This window comes from Camelus bactrianus, chromosome 6, assembly GCF_048773025.1.
Source record: "Camelus bactrianus isolate YW-2024 breed Bactrian camel chromosome 6, ASM4877302v1, whole genome shotgun sequence".
Lineage (NCBI taxonomy): Eukaryota > Metazoa > Chordata > Mammalia > Artiodactyla > Camelidae > Camelus > Camelus bactrianus.
Window position 1 is genome coordinate 13,949,078 of NC_133544.1, and position 20,442 is coordinate 13,969,519.

Consider the following 20,442-nt stretch of genomic DNA (forward strand, 5'->3'; position numbering starts at 1 on the left):
AACTCTAATAGAATTTTCTCAATGCCTTCCAAGTGATTAGTATGCTCAGTTAAAATCATATACTTTTGGATTGATATTTGTGTTTGACAGTACCTATCTATGTGAGACATTTTCAGAGTTGAAATGCCTCAAACTATTACAGATTATCATTAACAGATGAACATTTGCAATTGATTTTGATAATAAAGAACTCTGACTTTGAACCCCACTTAATTGAATTATTATCCCTAAAAAAGAATTTCACTATCATTAGTAGATCTATATTATAAAAATTTTCACTCAGTGAATTTCATCAAAAATTTTGTTGAAATTTATTTTCTTTTATTATACTAGTACCTGCATAATATCTTCAATTTTTGTCTCTTATCTGACCCTTTATAGTAAAAGTTTGCTGACTCCTGCCTAGAGGGAGACAGGCAATAAAAATAAATAAGTAAACTTTTTAAAATAATGTGATCTAAGATGGTGACAAATGTGATAAAAACAACAAACAGAGTGATGGCAATAAGCACAGTACTTGTGTTTTCAGAGCTGATAACATTTAGCTAGGCCAGGAATGATATAAAACAATGATAGCTGAAGGGTGATCTGGGGGCTCCAGGCTGAGGCCTGGTTTGGGAGCCCAAGACCTCCCACACATTCAGTGATTCACTAGGAGGAATCACAGGCCCCAGAGATAGTTAGGACTGTGGCTTATAAAAGTGATCAGCAGGGGGAATACACATAAAGTAGAGTCTAGAGGACCCAGGCACAGGTTTTCTGTGTCTCTCCCAGCACACTCCTCCAGGGGTCACACAGAACCTGCTGCTTCTACCAGCAGCCGGGGGCATCAGCACACATGCGGTGTTTCTGCCCAGGGAAGCCCACTTAAGACTCAGAGTCCAGGGCTTTTATTGGGGGCTGGTTACATAGGCACAAAGCCCTAACTACTGAAATAGCATACTCCCAGAAGAAAGCAGGTATTCAGTGCCCCGGGTAGAGAAAACAGCCTTATCAAAATAGGGAAAATTTCAAAAGTTAAGTTTTTACACACTAGCAAGTAGGCGCTTCTAATGATAATAACCTCAGGTCTGTTTATATTAACTCTTTCCTGTGAAGACACTAAAGATCAATCAAGAAACAGGAAGGTCAGTGTGACTGGAGTAAGGCCTCTGAGATGAATGTAGAGAGGGGTAAGATCAGTCACATAGGGCTTTGCACATCATGGAGAGGAGTTTGGATACATGCTAAGTGCACAGTCCATCATTGGAGAGGTTTTTTTGTTTTGTTTTTAGTGAGGGGAGGTAATTAAGTTTATTTATTTATGTTTAATGGAGGGACTGGGGATTGAACCCAGGACCTCGTGCATGCTAACCATGCGCTTTACCACTGAGCTCTACCCTCCCCCAATCATTGGAGAGTTTCAAGCAAGGGAGTGATGTAATCTAATTTATACTTTCAGGAAATCACTCTCTGTGCTATTGAAAAATATAGAGGGGAAAGAACCCCTAGGAAAGTTAGGAGGCTATCATAGTAGTCCAAGCAAAAGACATTTTAAACTAGGGTGGTGGAAATGAAAATGCAGAGAACTAGACAAATAATGGAATATGTTTTGGTGATAAATCCAGAGTTCCTTCTGATGAATTGGATGTGGTGGCTTGATGGAAAGTGAGGAATCAAGACTAACTTAATTTTTTGCTTGAGCAACTGGCTAAATGAAATAGTGGAATACTTGGGAAGAAATAGCTGGGCAGGGAGAAATGATTTACAGTCATAAGAAATGAAGGGAGTGTGGGTTCAAATGCAAGAAAACTGGTAGGTTTGGAGGCAGGAAAATAAGGAAGCTCCTCTCTTGATGGCTTTTATTTCATCAGCTGAGAGTAAGGAGGTGGTGAAGTAGGTGGGGGAAACATTTTGAAATTGTCACTTTAGATGGTGAGAGAGTAAATACATGTATTAGAAAAGATATGGTATAATCACCTTTTCAATACAATAGGTGTGTTTTGAGTAGACACTAAGGGAACATCCTTTGTCGCTGACAAAGGTCTTTTCAGCCCACCTAAGACACTGTGTCAGGAGGTAAGAATTTGACATTTTGATCCTTAAGACGTTTTGACCCCCTGCTCTTGGTTACTGTTTGTCCCAGTAGGCAGCTGTGCATTAGATGGCTTTAGTGGTCCTCTGTGTGCCCCCTAATAACAGAAGGTAAGGAAATGTATTATCACACAGGAGTGAAGAGGAGGGTGGTCTGAGTTTGCTGAGTCAAGTGCTTCCCATCTCTTCCGCTCTGCCATCCACAGCACTGGCTTCACCCATAAGGCTGGCTGTACTTGTGTTATAAAAGGACTGCCAGTAGCAGTTGGAGTTATATGCTTCCTTCTTTTCCATCAAGTGGGAAAGAGGATAAAAACCTCTTTCAAAACCATGACCTAAACGTGCCTCCTTTTTAGCCTGATTGAGTCATTTTAAGACATGAGCCAGACCCTGTACTAAGAAGACATTGGGGGATACCGTGTGCTGATTGGCTTGAATCTGGGTTACTGAACTGAATCACTGATGTTAGGGGTGGGGGAGTGAGGAAGTATTATCACAATGGGCTCAGACTAATCAGCTGAGTGCACAGTGTCTTTCCCCTGAGTCACTTGCACTGCCTGAGGGAGGAGTGGATTCCTGAATAAAATCAGAGCTTTGTTAGAAAGGAAAGAGGGAATGGATGCTGGGTGTACTGCAAAGAGTTGTCCACTGCAGAAACTAAAGGGCAGAATACAGTCCGTATTAAAATTTTGTTTTTAAATACAGTTTTAACTATGCTGCATCAAAGGCAAACTAGAGAATGAGAAAGAATGTCCTTTAGAACTTCTGTTCTTATGAGATCCACTTAGTAATTTTAAGAGACCCTTATGGCATCTCTATACTGGAGACTAAAAGTCAAGAATGGTTATAAAAAGTTGGTGGAATTGATTTTCCAGAGACAGCTTGGTGTGGAAAGAGCAAGAATGGAACCTACGTATTGAACTCTGCCAGCTCTGAGTTGTGTGTGACCTGTGACAAGTCACTTAACTTCTCTGAGCCTGAGTTCATAGGAAAACATAGCTGCCCAGAAATAGGGATTAGAAAGTACGAGATGTCCCAGGTAGCGTGCCTGGCCCACGAGAGGCACGCCTGTCTGCTGGCCCACAGGAAGGGGAGACGTAAGAGTAGTATCTGCATTACTCTAGCATCACGAATGACCATTTTCAAATTACAGGAGAAATAAAATATACATAATGAACATAATTTAATCTTTCTTTAGTAAATTAGGCCTTGAGAATTTCCAGTAATTTAAATCTTAAATGTTGTTACTTATGTAAATTTAGAACAGTCTAAATGTGTAACACTCTCATAACATAGTCATACCTGTATGTTTTAAGACATAAATTCCTAGTATGAGCTTCTTACTGTCTCATTTTTTACAGAAGTTTGAAAAGCTCAGTAACTCAATTAACTTAAAATTAGTTGCTATTTAAATTTTAGATAAATGTAATTCTTTGTAATTTGTGGCATACTAAATTTGGAGGCAGAAATAACTGAGTGATGTTTCTTGAAAATCCATTATCTATGTCACATTTAGACGAATATAGTTCATGGGTTGCCCAGAGGTGCTTTTTGTACATTTATAAAAATGTTTCTGTATTACAGAAGACCTATATAATATTCATCTCTGGCAAAAAAATTATAGAATGATGTACCAGTGTATATTTACATTTTAAACTTAAACCACCTAACATTCCTTATTGAATTAATTTTACTAGTCCCTCATATCCTTTGACTTTTATTGAATGAGGAATATTTTAATTTTAGTACAGTACTTAAATTATTGTGGTCAATTTTTCAGACGTAAATACTCTGTTTATTATATGGTAAACTTTTATGTCTATTTCCATTTAGTTTTGATTTTTTTTTTACAGTTGCATAAATCTTTGAACAGTTTTTACTTAATGATACTCAATTTAATTCCCTGGGTTAATATATTGTAACTACTTTGTTTGAAGAACTATCAGATTTAATTTATCATTGTACTATAAATTATAGATGGTGTACAATGTAGCCTAAATTTACCAGAATATTTAGAGACCAAAATTTCTTTCTGCATCAAATGATTTTAAGGCAGTTTGTCTTTATTTAATATTTCTCTATTTTTGCAGTATTTATAGCAGATTAATAATTTGTAGTAAATACTCTTTAGTATTTTGATTATTTTACTATAAGTACTTACGTTCTGCAACTGAATTAGCTGCTGAATTGACTTATCTATTCATTTTTGTCAGATGCACGTCTTGAAAAAACAACAGTACAAAGCTATGGTTTTTAGACCTAGAAAATGCAGAGAATGGGGAAAACTTTTTAAGTAGTAGAAAGGGGCTACACAAGATGAACAAACAACAAATAAAATTTGTTTAAAAGATTAGCAGTTTGGGTTTTTTTTTTTTAAATTGTCTTATAAAGTGATATGAACTTAGCTTTTTACCCGATGTATGTCTGTCCAGGTGAAAATTTCTTTTGAGATCTATTCAGGTGGTTTCCTACCTTTTGGCCTTTCTCAATTTGGGTTCACTTTTCATCTCTTCTTCATATAACATAAGTATTTATAATATACCCTGGCATTTTATTGGTGTGTGATGATTGCATATTTCTCCACATAATTATATAAAGATTTAATGTGTGTCTAAAACATACATTTTTTGGAAAAGTTGTTTAAAGTTGTGATCGCCTAATTTGCTTGTCTGATTGTCTATAAATGCCATTTTCTCAAAAGTGCAATTTGGACTATATCCTGGAGAAGTAGTCTGTAATTTTCTCCCTTTCCTTTCTCTTCCCTTTTCTTTCTGTCTTTTTAGTGTTAGTTCTGAGCTACTTTTTATGAAGTACACAGTCTTTCTTTGGTACGTGTTTTTCCATGCGTCAGAGACACATATGCATCATCCTTAGAAATGGAAGCATTTGTAATAGGTGTGTTACACCTTGTGGATTTTATCTTGTTTTAGCTACAGCTCCTTCTATCCACATCTGGGATGCAATGAACAAGCAGACCTTGTCTATACTGAGATGCTACCATTCAAAGGGAGTGTGTTCAGTCAGTTTCAGTGCTACTGGTAAACTCTTGCTGTCTGTGGGACTAGACTCAGAACATACTATTACCATTTGGAGATGGCAGGAAGGTAGGATTTTTTTTCTTTGTGATTTTTAAAAATAAGAATATTGGGGTGATATGAATTCTCTCTTTGATATTTGCCTTAACTTGGTGATTGAAACCATGATTCACTACAGCCCTGTACAATAATACACTTACACAGATGGTGTTATTGTAGGTGTAGTCCACTTTGAAAACCTAGTGAAATTGCAAACATGAAACATAAATTAATGAAAGTTATTAATACTGTAAATGATTGACAGCTCTTTCCTTTCAGTAAGAAACTATGCATGTAAGTGTCTTTGCTAATTAGTATTTGGTTGGTTATGGAGAATCTTAATCCAGAATGGAAATGAAGTATATTGTAAGTGATCATGGAAGATCAGTAGGGTACTATTACTTTAACACACTCCGGACAAAACTTTTCAGTTACATAGCTATTATAAAAAGTGAAATTAATAGAGCTACAAAGAAAAGTAATAAGATATAGTTTCTAAAATGTAAAATGCCCTTTAAGTGATAATGAAGCTCTCCGTAAATACACACACATCACTTACAAAAATATGTAAAAAGGACCCTGTACTAGGAATTGTATATCGTGTGATTTCTAGGAAGCAGTGCAAGGGACATGCCCTCTCTTTTTATAAGCATTTGTTTTTTGAACTACATACCTTGAGTAACTGTTTGATCCTGTAAAAATTAGCTTAACTCTTACAGTGGCCTAGATCATTTTGTTGTATCTTTTTTTAATCAGGTGCCAAAGTTGCCAGCAGAGCTGGTCACAGCCAGCGTATTTTTGTGGCAGAATTCCGACCAGACTCAGATTCCCAGTTTGTCTCTGTGGGAGTAAAACATGTGAAGTTCTGGACACTGGCAGGAAGAGCTCTTCTTAGCAAAAAAGGGCTACTGAGCACCCTGGAAGATGCCCGGATGCAGACCATGCTTGCTGTTGCATTTGGTGCAGTATGTCTCTGAAAATGCGTGTGATAGTGTAGCTTTGATTACACAGATTGGACTATTTTGAATTTTCTTGCGTTAAGATAGATAAGCCACACTAACGTTGTTTATACGGCACTGTAACCCACTAATCACTGTGTAGGTCCTGGTCATGCATGTATTGCACCTTTCAAATTTTGATACTCTGAGAAGTCAGGGAGTGGGAAAGAAAGTTAGTGAGGGAGGAGGGTTATAATGAAACATTTGAGCACTTGTTTGGCCACTGCCATTCTCAAAAGCCTTCATTAATTTTTTAACTGTCACCTGAAATTTCCCAGGTCCTAATGATTTGTCAGAATAAAAGAAAGATAAATCATGAAATGTGACTTTCCAGTGTTTAAGGTGGTACTTGGTTTAGGATTTCCTTTGCTTCCTGTCATCTTAACTCACTGCTTATCATGCAGTTGGAAAGACTCTGGGCCAGTGTCTCCCACTCAGGGGAAGAGGAAGAGCCCAGTTCCTGGTCTTACTAGAAAGCGTTCAAGAGCCAGTCCCCCAGCCCCGCCCCTGCTGCACCTGGTCTTGGGGGTTTTCCATCCACATCCCTTTCCTGTAATACCTTGCCCTGGCCTGGCTTTTTAGAGCCTTTGGTGCATCAAAAAACTAAATCAATTTTTTCAGTAAAGTGTTTGTGTGGGTATGTAATACTTGAAGGAAGAAAATTCATGTGCTCGGGGGTATGAAAAGAACCGGGGATGTAAAGTATTTGTTTTCACATTCCAGTCGCAGACAAGGCATGAACTTAAGATGTTCTTGCATGACACGTATAATCGTTGTTTTCCAAATATGAGAGACAGAGAATAAGCGTAAATGCTGAGGAATTTGAAGTAGTATTTTAAATTGTTATAGGGAAGTTAAACATAAAAACTATCTGGTATTTTCAGAAAGATTAAAGAAAATCTGTTTGTTTTTGATGTAATCCAGAATCTTATTTTCCTACTGGTTCTTTCCATATTGTTTTTGGTGAAGGATGTTATATGAAGCTAAAAGTGAAGCTAAAATGAGATGAAAATAGCACATGATGCAGGATTTGATTTCTCCAGTTTTTGCATAAATGAACTGTATCAGGATTGCAGTTCTGAAAATGATCTAAACCATTCTTAAACTTTTGGTACCTTAACAAATTTATCTAATTTTGGATTCACTGCAGAAATGCATTAACTTTTGCTATTTCAACTTTAATAAATCATGGCTAATGTTAATTTTCATATATAACTTTTGAAAAACTACAATTTTGCTACAGATAATAGTTTTATTTTCCATGACAAAATACTATATCAAATACAATGTTATTTTTGTTTTCTCTTCCTATTCTTTTTTCACTCTCAGTTACCTATAATTCTTGGGCAGCTAGAGGAAGGCAATCAAAGGGACAACGTAAACTAGAATTACAGTATTTTAGAATTGGAAGGGATCTTAGAGACTGAACTCCCTCATTTTATATATGAAAAACTTGATACTCAGAGAGGTTAAAAGTCTTGACCAAGGTGATTCTAGCTAATAAGCAACAGACCTGGAAAGGAAAAGGCCCTGACAAAGCTAAGCCTCAAGGTCAGGTTTTCTGACTCTTGAGCCTGCTGTTTGCCCCGCCATCCATGCTCCTTGTATCAAGAAGGTGAGATAGGCTCACACTTACATAGAGAGTTGCTGCTTGAACTCTATTTGAACTTTTGATGAGTTTATCTCCCCCTTCCCCACTCCTTTTCAGAATAACTTGACGTTTACAGGTACCATCAGTGGAGATGTGTGTGTGTGGAAAGATCACGTATTGTGTAGAATCGTGGCCAGAGCTCACAACGGGCCTGTGTTTGCCATGTACACCACCCTTCGAGATGGACTTATTGTCACTGGTGGCAAGGAAAGGCCGTGAGTCCCCTTTCTTTACCCGCCTTCCTGAATCTTCACGTGCTGTGTTGCCTGTAGTTTGTGGTTGGTGATTTCTGTGCTATACGTATTATCCTCTCTGAACTTCCTCCTCGTATGCTTCTCCTTTATTACCTTTTATATGACTTCTTGTTGATTCTTATTTCTGGTCTTAAATAGCTTCTAATTTTTTTCACATTGTAGATAAACCTAAATTCCAACAACCAGAGTGATCATTTTTCCGAGGTATGGATAGGTAGCTATCCTGCAGGTTAGGAATTGATTTTCTCAGTGTCTCTCTGCCTGAATAAGTATTTGCTGAGCAGTCGGCAGTGACCCATAGGGGAGTCTGTGCCATTGGCCTCAGGATGCACCTTGACTGCCTGCTTTCTTTTTTTTCATTCAGCCTGGTTACTAAGGGTTAAAATTCATACCGCTGTGTTAGAAAAGGGTGAGAGGATGTTAGAAACAAACTTTGCTTTGTTGGCCTTTGCTCGAAGCAAACTTGTTAGATAAAATTAAGACAAGAGCTCAAAACGTAAGTCTGAGGAGAGGCCTTTTCTGAGTGATTTTCAGATCTTCCAGTGGAAATCAGATACTTATGATTTTCTACCAACATTTTCATACCCATGTTAAAATGGAATGTGTACGTTACTAAGAAGTTAAGTACGTTCCTATGCAGGATCGAAGGAACCCACATGAAGGCGGTGGCTCTTGCCTTTCACGTGAAGGAAGACTGTGTTATGCTGCGAGAGCATGGCTTTTCTCTAAGACAAGCAGTTCATCTAGCAGAAAATAAAGGAGTATCTTTTTCAGTTCTTCCAAGAGGAAAACCACAAATGGGCTCCATTTCGTCTCTTGCACGTGACTGACACTTGTGCTTCCCACACGTCACCTAGTCTCACACACCCCCTACTCACCAGTGACTGTGCTGTTCCAGTAGGCTATTTAATAGTAATGGTTGGGAAGAAATGTGCTGCTCTCTTGGCCCTGAAAACACGTTCTGTAGCATAGCGTCTGTCATCCTGTTACCCACTCTTGCACTTTCATTATCCTCTTACCATTAAGAATCATTTTGTACATTTCCTCAATCAAGAAATATTATGCGAGAGGATACATATATGGGGGGGGGGCTACATAAAATTAGTGCCCATGTCAGAAAAATCAGTTTTCATAAAATTTGCTTATACTGAATGTTTAAAATTGTGTATCTTAAAATTGCTGTAGAAAGTTTAGAGGAATATTAAGATTGGGTCCTTTTCTGGTATTCTACTTATAATTTAGTGTTTGTTTATAATAAAAATTATTTGTAATGGCCAAATTTTTTTACTTTGGTTTGGGTTGTTATTTTCTTAGGTCAAAAGAAGGAGGAGCAGTCAAACTGTGGGATCAGGAGCTGAGGCGATGCCGTGCCTTCAGGCTCGAGACAGGACAAGTCACAGATTGTGTTCGTTCTGTGTGCAGAGGCAAAGTAAGATGCTCCTTGAGCCATTACATTGCAGCAGAAAGTAGAAAAAAGTTATTCCTGTGGTTCTCACCCCCTTTGCAATTTGATGAATAGTAACTTACAGATGCACTTGCTTGCTGGTTTTTACTCTGCCTCCTCTCTGCTGCTTTCTTTGCAGCCCCACTGTTGGCACACATGCAGTCTGCACCAGGGCGGTGTGGAGCACAGGACACTGTTCCCCTAAGCACTGCATTTAGACTTGCACATTTTCTTGCATCTGCTAATTCAGCTATGGCAGACAGTTGAATTTCTTTGCCAGTTGACTCATTTTGATTAAAGCAGCTGTCTCCGTTTAAAAAATATACATTGCTATAAAAAGACTGAGCTTGCATGCACTTACAATAAGTGTATTTATAAATTACATACATGTATTAGCATCAGCCTGTGTATTAAATATTAGATAAGCTTGCTTTTATTTATAGTTACTTATAACTAAAATCCAGTACTTTTTCCTATATCCCAATGCACTTACATCTATTTGGGGATCTTCAGACTAAAATATCTTAGTCAAAGGTAAAGAAAGCTCTGATGGAATAGAGAAGCCAGGTGTATTATCTTTAGTGTGGACTCTCACATGCGGCCCGACAGTACTCCTGCGGTTGGCCCTCTAGTCATAGAAACTGCACGAGCTAATCTGGCTCGCTTAGAGCAAAGAGTCCTCTGAAAGCAGGTTATTTTGGTTTTGGACCTAAATCCAATGTGTGTATGTTGGGAGGGGGGACACAGGCGCTTCCCAGCCCACCACCAAGCAGTTCTCCAGCACCAGCAGCATGTCCAAAAAACCAACTGAGTTCTGACACCATGTGCTGCAGAAAGCACCAGTCCCACAGGTTAAATGTTCAGTCCTACAGGACTGCCCCCCACCACCACCACCACTCTGGGTGCCAGCTGTAAGCCCAGGCTGTTACCTGTCCTTCTGACTGGCTGATAGATTAGAGGTTCCAGCAACTACTTCTTAGACTTCAGACACTAGTTGGTTACCTGTCCTTCTGACCCACTGGCTGTAAATCAGAGGGTTCCATGACCCCTCCTCGGGTTCAGTTAATTTGCTAGAGTAGCTCATAGAACTCAGAGAAACATGTTACTTACTAGATCACAAGTTTATTGTAAAAGAATATAACTCAGGAACAGCCAGATACAGAGCTGCACAGGGCAGTGTGTGGAAAGGGGTGTGGGGCTTCCATGCCCTCCCCAGGCCACTCTGCCTGCATCTCCACGTATTTACCAACCTAAAGCTCTCCAGACGCTGGCCTGTGGGTTGTTATGGAGGCCTCATTATGTAGTCATGACTGAATTATTGACTGTTGATAATTGGTTGAACTTCTAGCCCCTCTTCCATCCCTAGAGGTGAGAGGTGAGGGGGAAGAAACTGCCAGCTACAACACCCTAATCATATGGTTGGGTCTTCTGGCAACCAGCCCCCATCCTTGGGTGGAGTCCAAAAGACACCCCTCTTTTGTTTATCACTTAGGAAATTCCAAGGGTTTTAGGAACCTCATGCCAGTAACTGGGGACAAGACCAAATATATAGACCATCCCCAACTTACCATTTTTCAATTTTAAGATGTTGCAAAAGTGATACACATTCAGTAGAAACCATACTTTGAATTTTGATCTTTCCCTGGCTAGCGATAGGTGGTTCGATCCTTTGAGATGCTGGGCAGCACAGCGAGCCTCAGCTTCCAGCCAGCCAGCCATCACCAAGGTCAACAATCATTCACTTAGAGCCACTCTGTCTGTACCCAGGCACCCATCCTGTTTTTCACTTTTCAGTACGGTATCCAATAAATGACATGAGATATTCAACACTTTATGATAAAATAGGCTTCTTAGATGATTTTGCCCAACTGTAGGCTCAGGTAAGTGCCCTGAGCATGTTTAAGGTAGGCCAGGGTAAGCTGTCACGTTTGGTATAAATGCACTTTTGACTTACATTTTCAACTTAACAATGGGCTTATCGGATGCAACCCTTTTGTAAGTCAAGAAAGATCTGCATATTTCTTATAAGTCACAGTATCACATAGGTCAGTAGGGTCATTCTTTATTAAGAAGAGCAGCTGCTATAGTCCATTAAATATATTGGTCCCACTTGTGTTTCAGGGCAAGATATTAGTAGGGACAAGGAATGCTGAAATAATTGAAGTCGGAGAGAAAAATGCAGCGTGTAATATTTTAGTTAATGGTCATGTGGATGGACCTATATGGGGACTGGCGACACATCCGTCCAGGGACTTTTTCCTTTCTGCTGCTGAAGATGGGACAGTGAGACTCTGGGATATTGCTGATAAAGTAGGTACAACTTTCTAAGAGATGTTAAAATTTCTAAGCAAAGTCTTAAATTGCTAGCACTTAAAGAAAATTATCTCAGAACTGTGCTGAGAATTTGGGGGAGAAATTGGTTTACTTAAGTACCCAATTAATGTAGTTCTCCACGACTTTTTTGGTTCTTATGCAGAAGATGTTGAACAAAGTGAATTTGGGACATGCTGCTCGTACTGTGTGTTATAGCCCTGAAGGGGACATGGTGGCTATTGGAATGAAAAATGGAGAATTTATTATTTTACTGGTGAGCTCTCTAAAAATATGGGGAAAGAAGAGAGATAGACGATGTTCAATCCATGATATCAGGTTAGTCAACAAATGGAATCGTATGTCTAGGATGCTCTAAAATGACCCAGCTTGCATTTGGAAAAAAGGTCCTTAGTCCCTGGAGCTTTTTGCCACATCACAGGTTGGATGATGAAATGTGGCTGCTTGTACGCATACTTATTTCTCCTTGCTAAACTGAGTCCACTGGGCACCGACCACAGTGCCCTGTAGTAACAGCTAGTACTTGGGGACTGCTGAAAACTGAGGACACTGGACACGTTCATCCTGCCAGGAATTCTCTTCCATCTGCCCTTCAGAAGCCTGGAAAATTAGTTATAACCCCAAACCTCTCCTACTTAATCTCAACTGAATATATAGTTCATTCATTTAATTCATTGAACATCTTCTGCCCTAGAATCTGAATTAATTTAAACTTTTGAGCCTTTATTTTTTAGTGCTTAAGCTGATTTTAACAGTGGCTACCTTTTACTGAGCACTTAGAAGTTAAGTGGTCAAGATGGTTGTTTAATCCAGGTCTGTCAAACCCTTGCACTTTTTTCCCTAGTAGAGCCCCTTTTTTACAAATGAAATTGTCCTCAGAACTTCAGTATATAAAACATTAACCGTGGCTTCCCTAACCTTCTGGTGTCCTGAGGGTACGTCAGCAATATTCATGGAACATTTTCAAAAAACCAAACTGTTGCATACTGCTTCCTGTGATCACTAGGCAAGTAGTATTTTATTTGTATTTATTTATATGGCAAATAGTATTTTATTTAAAAAAAATAACTTCTTCCAAGCTTCAAGTAGTGTCACTTCATCTAATAACCTGACATGAGTTAAGTTAGTCTGGGTTGTTAGCTATTGAGACATCTTTCCAGATGAAAGGATCTTGACTTAAGTTATGTAATTGTTCGTGGCTTCCTAAAAACAGATTTTTTTAAGAAATTAGGAGATGAAAATTCAGGAACCACTTAACATTGAAGTAAAATACAAAGCTTTCTGTTTGATGTAACACAGGCAAGTGTGCAGTGTCAGTGCACAGAATCACTCGTGCCCATCAGGTGAATTTGTCTGAGGCTGTGTCACGTACTTACCTCGAATACTGTTTGGGGGGCTAAAAAGGAAGTCCCTGGTCTTAAATGTTTAAACTGTTTCATGTGGTCTAATGCATCTTTCACATCTTTTGTTCCATGTTCAGATTTAGTCCTGATTCCCGGTTTCTGGCAGTGGGTTCTAGTGAGAACTCAGTGGATTTTTATGACCTAACACTGGGCCCCACCCTTAACAGGATCAGCTACTGCAAAGACATTCCGAGCTTTGTCATTCAAATGGACTTCTCCGCGGACAGCAGACATCTCCAGGTACAGTACCCGTACTCTACAAGAATAGTCCAGTCAATAAAAAAATAAGTAAAGAAAAATTGAAAATAAAAAAAAAAGTCCTGCTTTTACATTTTGTTAGTGAAGCATTTAAAACTCAGTTCCAGAGCTTCTGAACTCTTGCCTTTATTTACTACTATTCACTGTCTCTGCATAAATTCTTTACTGTCAGTCCTTTCTTCATTTTTCCATTCTTCATAACATTTTTGTAGTCATCTTTTACATTCTTAATGTTAGAAATGTAAATCAAATAGCACTTTGCTAGTATGCTGTAACTGCTTCTGGATTTTGCCTCTCACATAATGGAATTCTTACTCCATTTTGTTATAAAAGGTCTCTACTGGTTGCTATAAACGGCATGTCTATGAAGTGCCTTCAGGAAAACATCTTATGGATCAGGCTGCCATTGATAGAATTACTTGGGCTACATGGACTAGGTAAATATTTCATTTATTCAGAAGGAAGAACTGACGGAAGGTCAGTTAGGAAAATTGGAAAATCCTGTTTCTGAACAGTTAGAGCCATTCCGCAGGGGAATAGGAATTTTAGCTTTTTAATTAAGAGTTTTAAGCTTTTGTTACCATCTTGATTTCTTCCTAAGAAGAGAATGATTACTGATGCTGGGACCCCTTTTGATCGAATACTGCTATGCTTTATCAGTTCTTTTAATTAAAGAAAATCAAAGTTGTGACTTTAAAAATGCCCTGATATTTCCTTAACATAATAGGCTTAATTAAAAAAAACAATAAAAACATGTATTGGGTACTGTTAGGAAATTGTTATTATTTCTCTGTAAGAATGCTATTGATGGTGACTGTTAGAAATGAAACCTTATAAATGTGTTTAAATTTGCTGGCTGTAGAACAAATAACCATGTATAACCATCAATGAAAATGAAAAATGCCATCAAATTCCTGTAGCACAAACACTTTGTTTTTAAAATAGTTCTATCAGCTATCATAAACTATTAATTGAATTTTTAAAGGATTACTTAATCTATAAACTCTTAAAATGATAAAACTTCATTTAAAAAAGGTGGTGGGGCAGAGGAGGGACATCCAAGTGAAATTCAGGCCTCCAGGTAACCCCTTATCCTAATTTACTTCCTGTATTCTAAATGGCCTGGTTAGATACGTAGAGATCACCAGGAAACGCTCAGTATGCGAAGCCTGTCCGTGTTCACTATGGTGGCTTTTTTTACTTCTCTCTAGTATCCTGGGAGATGAAGTTATGGGCATCTGGTCCAGACATGCTGAGAAAGCCGATGTCAACTGTGCCTGCGTCTCTCATTCAGGAATCAGCCTTGTAACAGGAGATGACTTTGGCATGGTTAAGTTATTTGACTTCCCATGTCCTGAAAAATTTGTAAGTTTACTTTGAATTTAGTATTTTATGAGGTTTTACTCCCGATTTAGACTCCTCCTCATGAGTACTTTTTCCCGCATGAAGTTACTGTTCCTGAATTGAACATACTTTTACGTTTGTGGTTCTAAAACTTTTTCCAGAGGCTACCTTAGATATCTGATTTTTTTTAACACCTTTATTGTGGTGTGGTTCCTGTGAACTGTACATATTTCAGATGTACAACCTGACAAATTCTGACAGATGTATATACCCATGAAACCACCACCACAATCAAGATAGCTAAACAAAATCTGAAATACACTGTGGTACACTAAGATTTTTAAAGAGAGCCTTAATTTTTATGTGTTTACAAGTATCTTTAGTTTAAAAAAACTAAACTGCATTATAATCACCTAATATTTAGAAATACAGTACTGGAAGACATTAATTTTACACAAGAGTGCAAAATTCCACTTAATATAAAATATTTGTATTTTTATTTCATTGAAGTGCAGGGCAAGAGATAGAAAAAAACTTTTTCCCCCAAACTTCCTAAATCCATTACTCTGAAATAAAAGCCGTTAGAAATTATCTCCCGTTGCCCCCAGGTAGCACCATCTTCCAAACTATCCTAATAAAGCTGTGATTCGCCTTCTGTGAAACCTTTAATCCATCTACTACCAAATTTCTGATTTTTTCAGTGCAGAGCCATTATTAAATCTGAAAAAGCATTAATCATTGGCTGTGGTCCCAAGTGCTTTACCCTCTCCACAGCCCTTGTGATGGAGATTATGGTTCCTGACATTAAGGTTTGACTTTTGTATTCATCACACAGCCTGAGCTTTGTTTTTCATTGTTTTTTAGGCGAAGCACAAGAGGTTCCTGGGTCATTCACCCCATGTGACAAATATTCGATTTACCAGTGGTGATCGACATGTTATTAGTGCTGGAGGTGATGACTGCAGGTGGGTAACTTTCTCAGCCCAAGAAAAAGCAGACTTTCACTGGTTGAGACTTAATATCCTCTCTCCAACAGCTTCCGTTATGGACTCGGCTAGTTTAACATCTCGTGAGGCAGCGTAGCCAGACGGCTCCTTGGAGTCGCACACTATGTAAATACAGAGTAAGACTTCAAGAGGAAAATGTTTATACATGTATGATTTGAAAGCTTAACTGAAAAACATTATAAACTGCTCTGAAAACCTAGAAATATAATGAACTCACTGCAGTTTTTTCTCTGATTGCAGTTTATTTGTCTGGAAATGTGTACATATGCCTCATTGAAAGATACGGATGCTGGGAAGACTCTAAACTAACAGCCTTGAGAAACCAGAACTACAAAAGAAGGAAAAAACAAAAACAAACAAAACAAAAAACAGAATCAAACCCTGCATGGTCAAGTGGTGCTAACTTAAGATTGTAACAGGGATAAATGCCCAAACTTGTCAAAATAGTACAAGATTGATAAATTCAAAATATTTGTCATATGCACTGGGTAACTGTCCATAATCCATACACTGCCAGATAATTACACTTCAAGGAAGGACTGAATAGATACTTGATGATGACAGCCAACTCCCATTCTGGGGAGTATGCAGATTTGGCAGATCTGCTGGGAGGTTCAGGAGACAGCGCGCCTCAAAAAATGAACTAAAACCTTAAAAAACCCAACTTGGATAATTTTCATCCTCTTCTTAGCAAAACTTTTTCCTTTTACAATTTATATCTTATTTTCAAACGTTCATGCTTTAATAAAATATTTTATCCTTGTGTTTACATAAGGAAATACATCACCACCGTAAAGGATCACAGTTTTTAAAAGGTAAACATTTTCCCTAAGGAAACACACACAAGCATTACTGGAGAATATAATGCTTCTGAAGCATTAATAAAGTACTGTTTATAAAGGACGTTTTTCTCCTGGCAGTTTTAAATTCAGGAACAAATCCAAAGTTAGTAGTATATGATTGCTACATTTTCATTTTTGAGCTGTCAGTCTTTTTATGTTCAGAAGTTATCTCTGTAACTGAAACATTAAAACATTATAGCCTCACTAGTGACAAGGTAGCATGATGAACGATCGTCTCCAGCGGTGCACCATTAAGGTTTTCGACAGCAATAGTATGTAACTGGGAGTGAAGACTGAGAACTCAAAAGACAGTCTAACAGAAACGTTTAACATGTAAACTAAAGCGTGAAGTTCACATTTACAGAGTTACACAATTTAGTAACTCAAAACTTTTATAGCCTTTTCTTTTTTCTATTGGAAAAATTTATTTAATTAGAGATATGCCACTTCATAGGCTGACTTTCAAACGAATAAATATAGATAGGTCCACTTGTAAAAACTCCTTTTTGGTGGATTGGGGCTGAAATTTTAGCTCTTTATTCCTGTTCACTTTAAATGCTGCCAAAGATCAGTACCTGCCATTCAGGAATTTGCTGTTTAGCTTATCTATAGTTTCCGGAAGACTGGAAATCATGTAGACTGCTATTTAAAAAATCTATTTTTCTAAGTACCAAGAAGTTTAAGATGCTCTATTGGTCCTATGAATTTTTATTTTAACGTGTTAATTATCTTGTAGCATAATAGACCCCTGCAGGTTTCTGGAAATCTGTTTTCTATGTGCAACACCTTGTAAATATTAAAGAGAAATGGCTGAATTGCATCACAGAAGCCTAGTGATTGAACCTGGTCAGTTTAGAGCTCTCAATAGCTGCGTCTGAAGGGCTGATTGGGGTGTTTATTAAGAAACTTAAAACATCAGTTTGGTTTTTTTTTTCATTTTTCACATAATTATTCTCCTAAATTAAGCCCAACTTTAGAATACACTAGTATTAAATTTCTATTCATGGATATTATAAAGAAGCCATCAATAAATTAAAGCAAAAAATTCCCCTGAACCACTCCCCCTCCATTTTTGAGGCTGCTGCAGTTTCAAGTTTTCCTTCTGAGTCAGATTCACCTGCCTTTGGCTGAAGAGAAACTCCGGTTCCGTTACAGTGCAGATAAACACTCTTAACTATAACCTTAACTAGTAAACAATACAGGACAAAACTGTTTCCCTTGCATTTCTATTCTTCCAAGTGGCCACCTGATAAGCCAGCCTTAATCACTGTTGTCAGTTTCACAACTAAAGGTCACATTAATTCTAAGTAGTCATCCCACAACCACCTTGCTTGTTACCAGCCATCAACTAAGGGAGGGGGAAGAGCCATGACAGGCCATGTAGATGCTGCCCTATGTTTATTTTTTTAACCCAGAGAATTATTTTTGTGTGCAGTATTTGACTAAGCTCCCAAATTTGTAACCTGAGATTTCTCCTGGCACCATTAGCCCTGTTTCTGTATGTAAATGCGTGCCAAAGCACACTGTGCACCCTGGTGCCACTCACTGTGAACTGCTAGCCACATTTGTTCCCTTCCTTTTTTGTGATCTATTTTGATAGTGGTTCATTTTGGACCAAGTTATCCAACAAATATTTCTGAGTCAACCATAGATATGAAAGATGATAAAACTCTTAAATGTGTCTCCAGGCTGTGTCTGTTAAATAGCAAAAAAAAAAAAAAAAAAAAAAAAATTGATTTTAGCATGTTACTTCCTTGCAAAATGGCCGAACTAAACCACTTAAACCCTTGCTTCCCATTTATGTTCTTTATGGTGGAATTATGAGAATGCAACTACACTCCACTTAGAAATAGTGATACTAAAAGTGTTTAAACTTCTGGAAATACAGTTTAAAACTAATTTCTTCTGCAGAGATGCAAAGCATCTCAAGGTAACACTGGAATGAACAAATGCCTTAAACTCAAAGGAGTAAAACTTTTTTAGAATGAAGTGGAACTGTCATTTCACCCAAGCCTAACTACACGGTAGCTTTACGTGTGCTCTTGTGTGCTTTGTCTTTCTTTTTCTGATGTTCTGAGTATTATGAGCACAACAAAGTGCAACTTAAAAAAATGGCTTAATAACTGGCTAATTCTTTCTTCTCCCAACAGAAAAGCAGTGGCCACAAAAGAACCCAACTGCTGGTTTTAGGCTCTTAAATGTGGACTTTTACACATGTCGTTTTATTTTCCCTTGGGTATATGACGAAGCAAATCAATGTACTTTTTTTCAATATAGTTAATTTGGTCCTCAGAATGTTTTGAGTCTTTACTGTCCCTTTTGCATTAGCTCCTTCCTAACCAACTTTTAGCTTTACTTTAAAAAACACTATATATCAAGTCTCTAAAATCAGTGATCCGTTAATTCTAAAGCATCTGACACTTCTTGCCTTAATAACTTTAAAACTATACACAAAATTATGTATTTTCATTCAGTAGTCCAAAAGTTTAGTTATATTTTGCAGTTAACCCATCTGATCTCTGTAATTATAGTCTGTCATTTAAAATATACTTTTTAAATCTAATTTTTACATTTAAAAAATTATCTTTAGTAATAACTATTTTCTGTGGTTATTTCTAAGAATGTTATTTTTCAGAATGTGAGAATATATGTAAAGCTATAATCTTGTGAGTTTAAAGTTTGTTCTGATACCTTATGCATATACTTGTAAAAAATTTTGTATTATTTTGTGATAATGTAGATCCCCAAAATATTTAAAAAGCGTATGTTAACAGTAAATGAAAGCGTTTTAAGGAATTGTTCATATTTTCTGCCCTTGCCATTCCAACTGTTTTCACCCTACCTGCCCCAGCTCACTCACACTTTCCCAGAAGGCGAGGGACTAGATATTTGGGAACCTTTACCAAAGTGGCACTCAACCCAAGAAGCTTGTGCTATCATGCTTTTCAAACTAAATTTGCTTAAAGTTAAAAAGTAGGATTGAGTAACTATTTTAAGCCACCTCAGCACTTCAGGCCGTTCCTGTTTTCAGAGTGGAAACGTGAGCGTGGCAATCCAACGTCTGACATCAGACGCTCCTCTGTACAGACACAACACTGGGGCGCCAGCTGGGTTATCAGTACTGGCAAGGACATCACGCTATAAAAGCTGATACTTGAGAACAGCAGTGTACAAACATGCCTCAAATGTTTTAATAGAATTCAGCTTTTCCTTAAACTTTTCATAATCAAAACAAAACAAAAAACACCCAATGTTAAAATCACTTAATAAACTTACAAACTTGAAAAATTAGACACTTCAGATAGGCAATAAACTTCATATTATGAAAGCAATATATTCCAAGTTTCAAAGATTTGACAAATTCTGTAGAATGTCTTTCTCATCAGTAGATGGAAACTTTCAAACTCCATAATCTTCTGCCAGGTAGGACTGGGTGTCATTCACTGAATAAATAAAACCAAAAATTTTTTCAATTAACTGCTTTAATTAACTTCAGTTAAGAAGCTGAGTATTTTTAGACAATAAAGACAAAATGTTTTACAGATTACAGTGTAAATATGACTTGTGAAAAAAGTAATTATATAAGATGCAAAAAAGATAATGTATTTAAATTTATAGGCCACACTAAAAATACTTTCAAACTTCCTTTCAGTGTATTACAATTACTAACGTCTAAGAAAACTGATGTGAGATTTGTTAAGTGGTGTAACTCTTGAAGGCCTTAGTTTACATTCACAAGTATGTTCAGAAGTTAAAAAGAAAA

The 20,442-nt window shown here is 37.5% G+C and overlaps 2 protein-coding genes across 5 annotated transcripts in view; one reads left to right on the forward strand and one right to left on the reverse strand.

Annotated features, from left to right (window-relative positions):
• The window catches only part of EML5 (EMAP like 5), a 131,876-nt gene extending 113,950 nt beyond the window's left edge, over positions 1-17,926 (forward strand). The window contains exons 32-42 of the mRNA XM_074365169.1: positions 5,004-5,177; positions 5,904-6,112; positions 7,854-8,011; positions 9,365-9,479; positions 11,616-11,804; positions 11,971-12,143; positions 13,306-13,468; positions 13,820-13,923; positions 14,698-14,851; positions 15,695-15,795; positions 16,078-17,926. Of these exons, the coding sequence (XP_074221270.1) occupies positions 5,004-5,177; positions 5,904-6,112; positions 7,854-8,011; positions 9,365-9,479; positions 11,616-11,804; positions 11,971-12,143; positions 13,306-13,468; positions 13,820-13,923; positions 14,698-14,851; positions 15,695-15,795; positions 16,078-16,114 (1,577 nt within the window). The 3' untranslated portion in view covers positions 16,115-17,926. The remainder of the gene's footprint in view (positions 1-5,003; positions 5,178-5,903; positions 6,113-7,853; positions 8,012-9,364; positions 9,480-11,615; positions 11,805-11,970; positions 12,144-13,305; positions 13,469-13,819; positions 13,924-14,697; positions 14,852-15,694; positions 15,796-16,077) is intronic.
• Positions 17,927-19,848: 1,922 nt separating this feature from the next.
• ZC3H14 (zinc finger CCCH-type containing 14) overlaps positions 19,849-20,442 on the reverse strand; it is a 37,096-nt gene continuing 36,502 nt past the window's right edge. For all 4 annotated transcript variants that reach the window (XM_074365171.1, XM_074365173.1, XM_074365170.1 and 1 more), the window contains one exon: positions 19,849-20,122. In XM_074365171.1, coding sequence (XP_074221272.1) covers positions 20,116-20,122 — 7 coding nt within the window. In that variant the 3' untranslated portion in view covers positions 19,849-20,115. The remainder of the gene's footprint in view (positions 20,123-20,442) is intronic.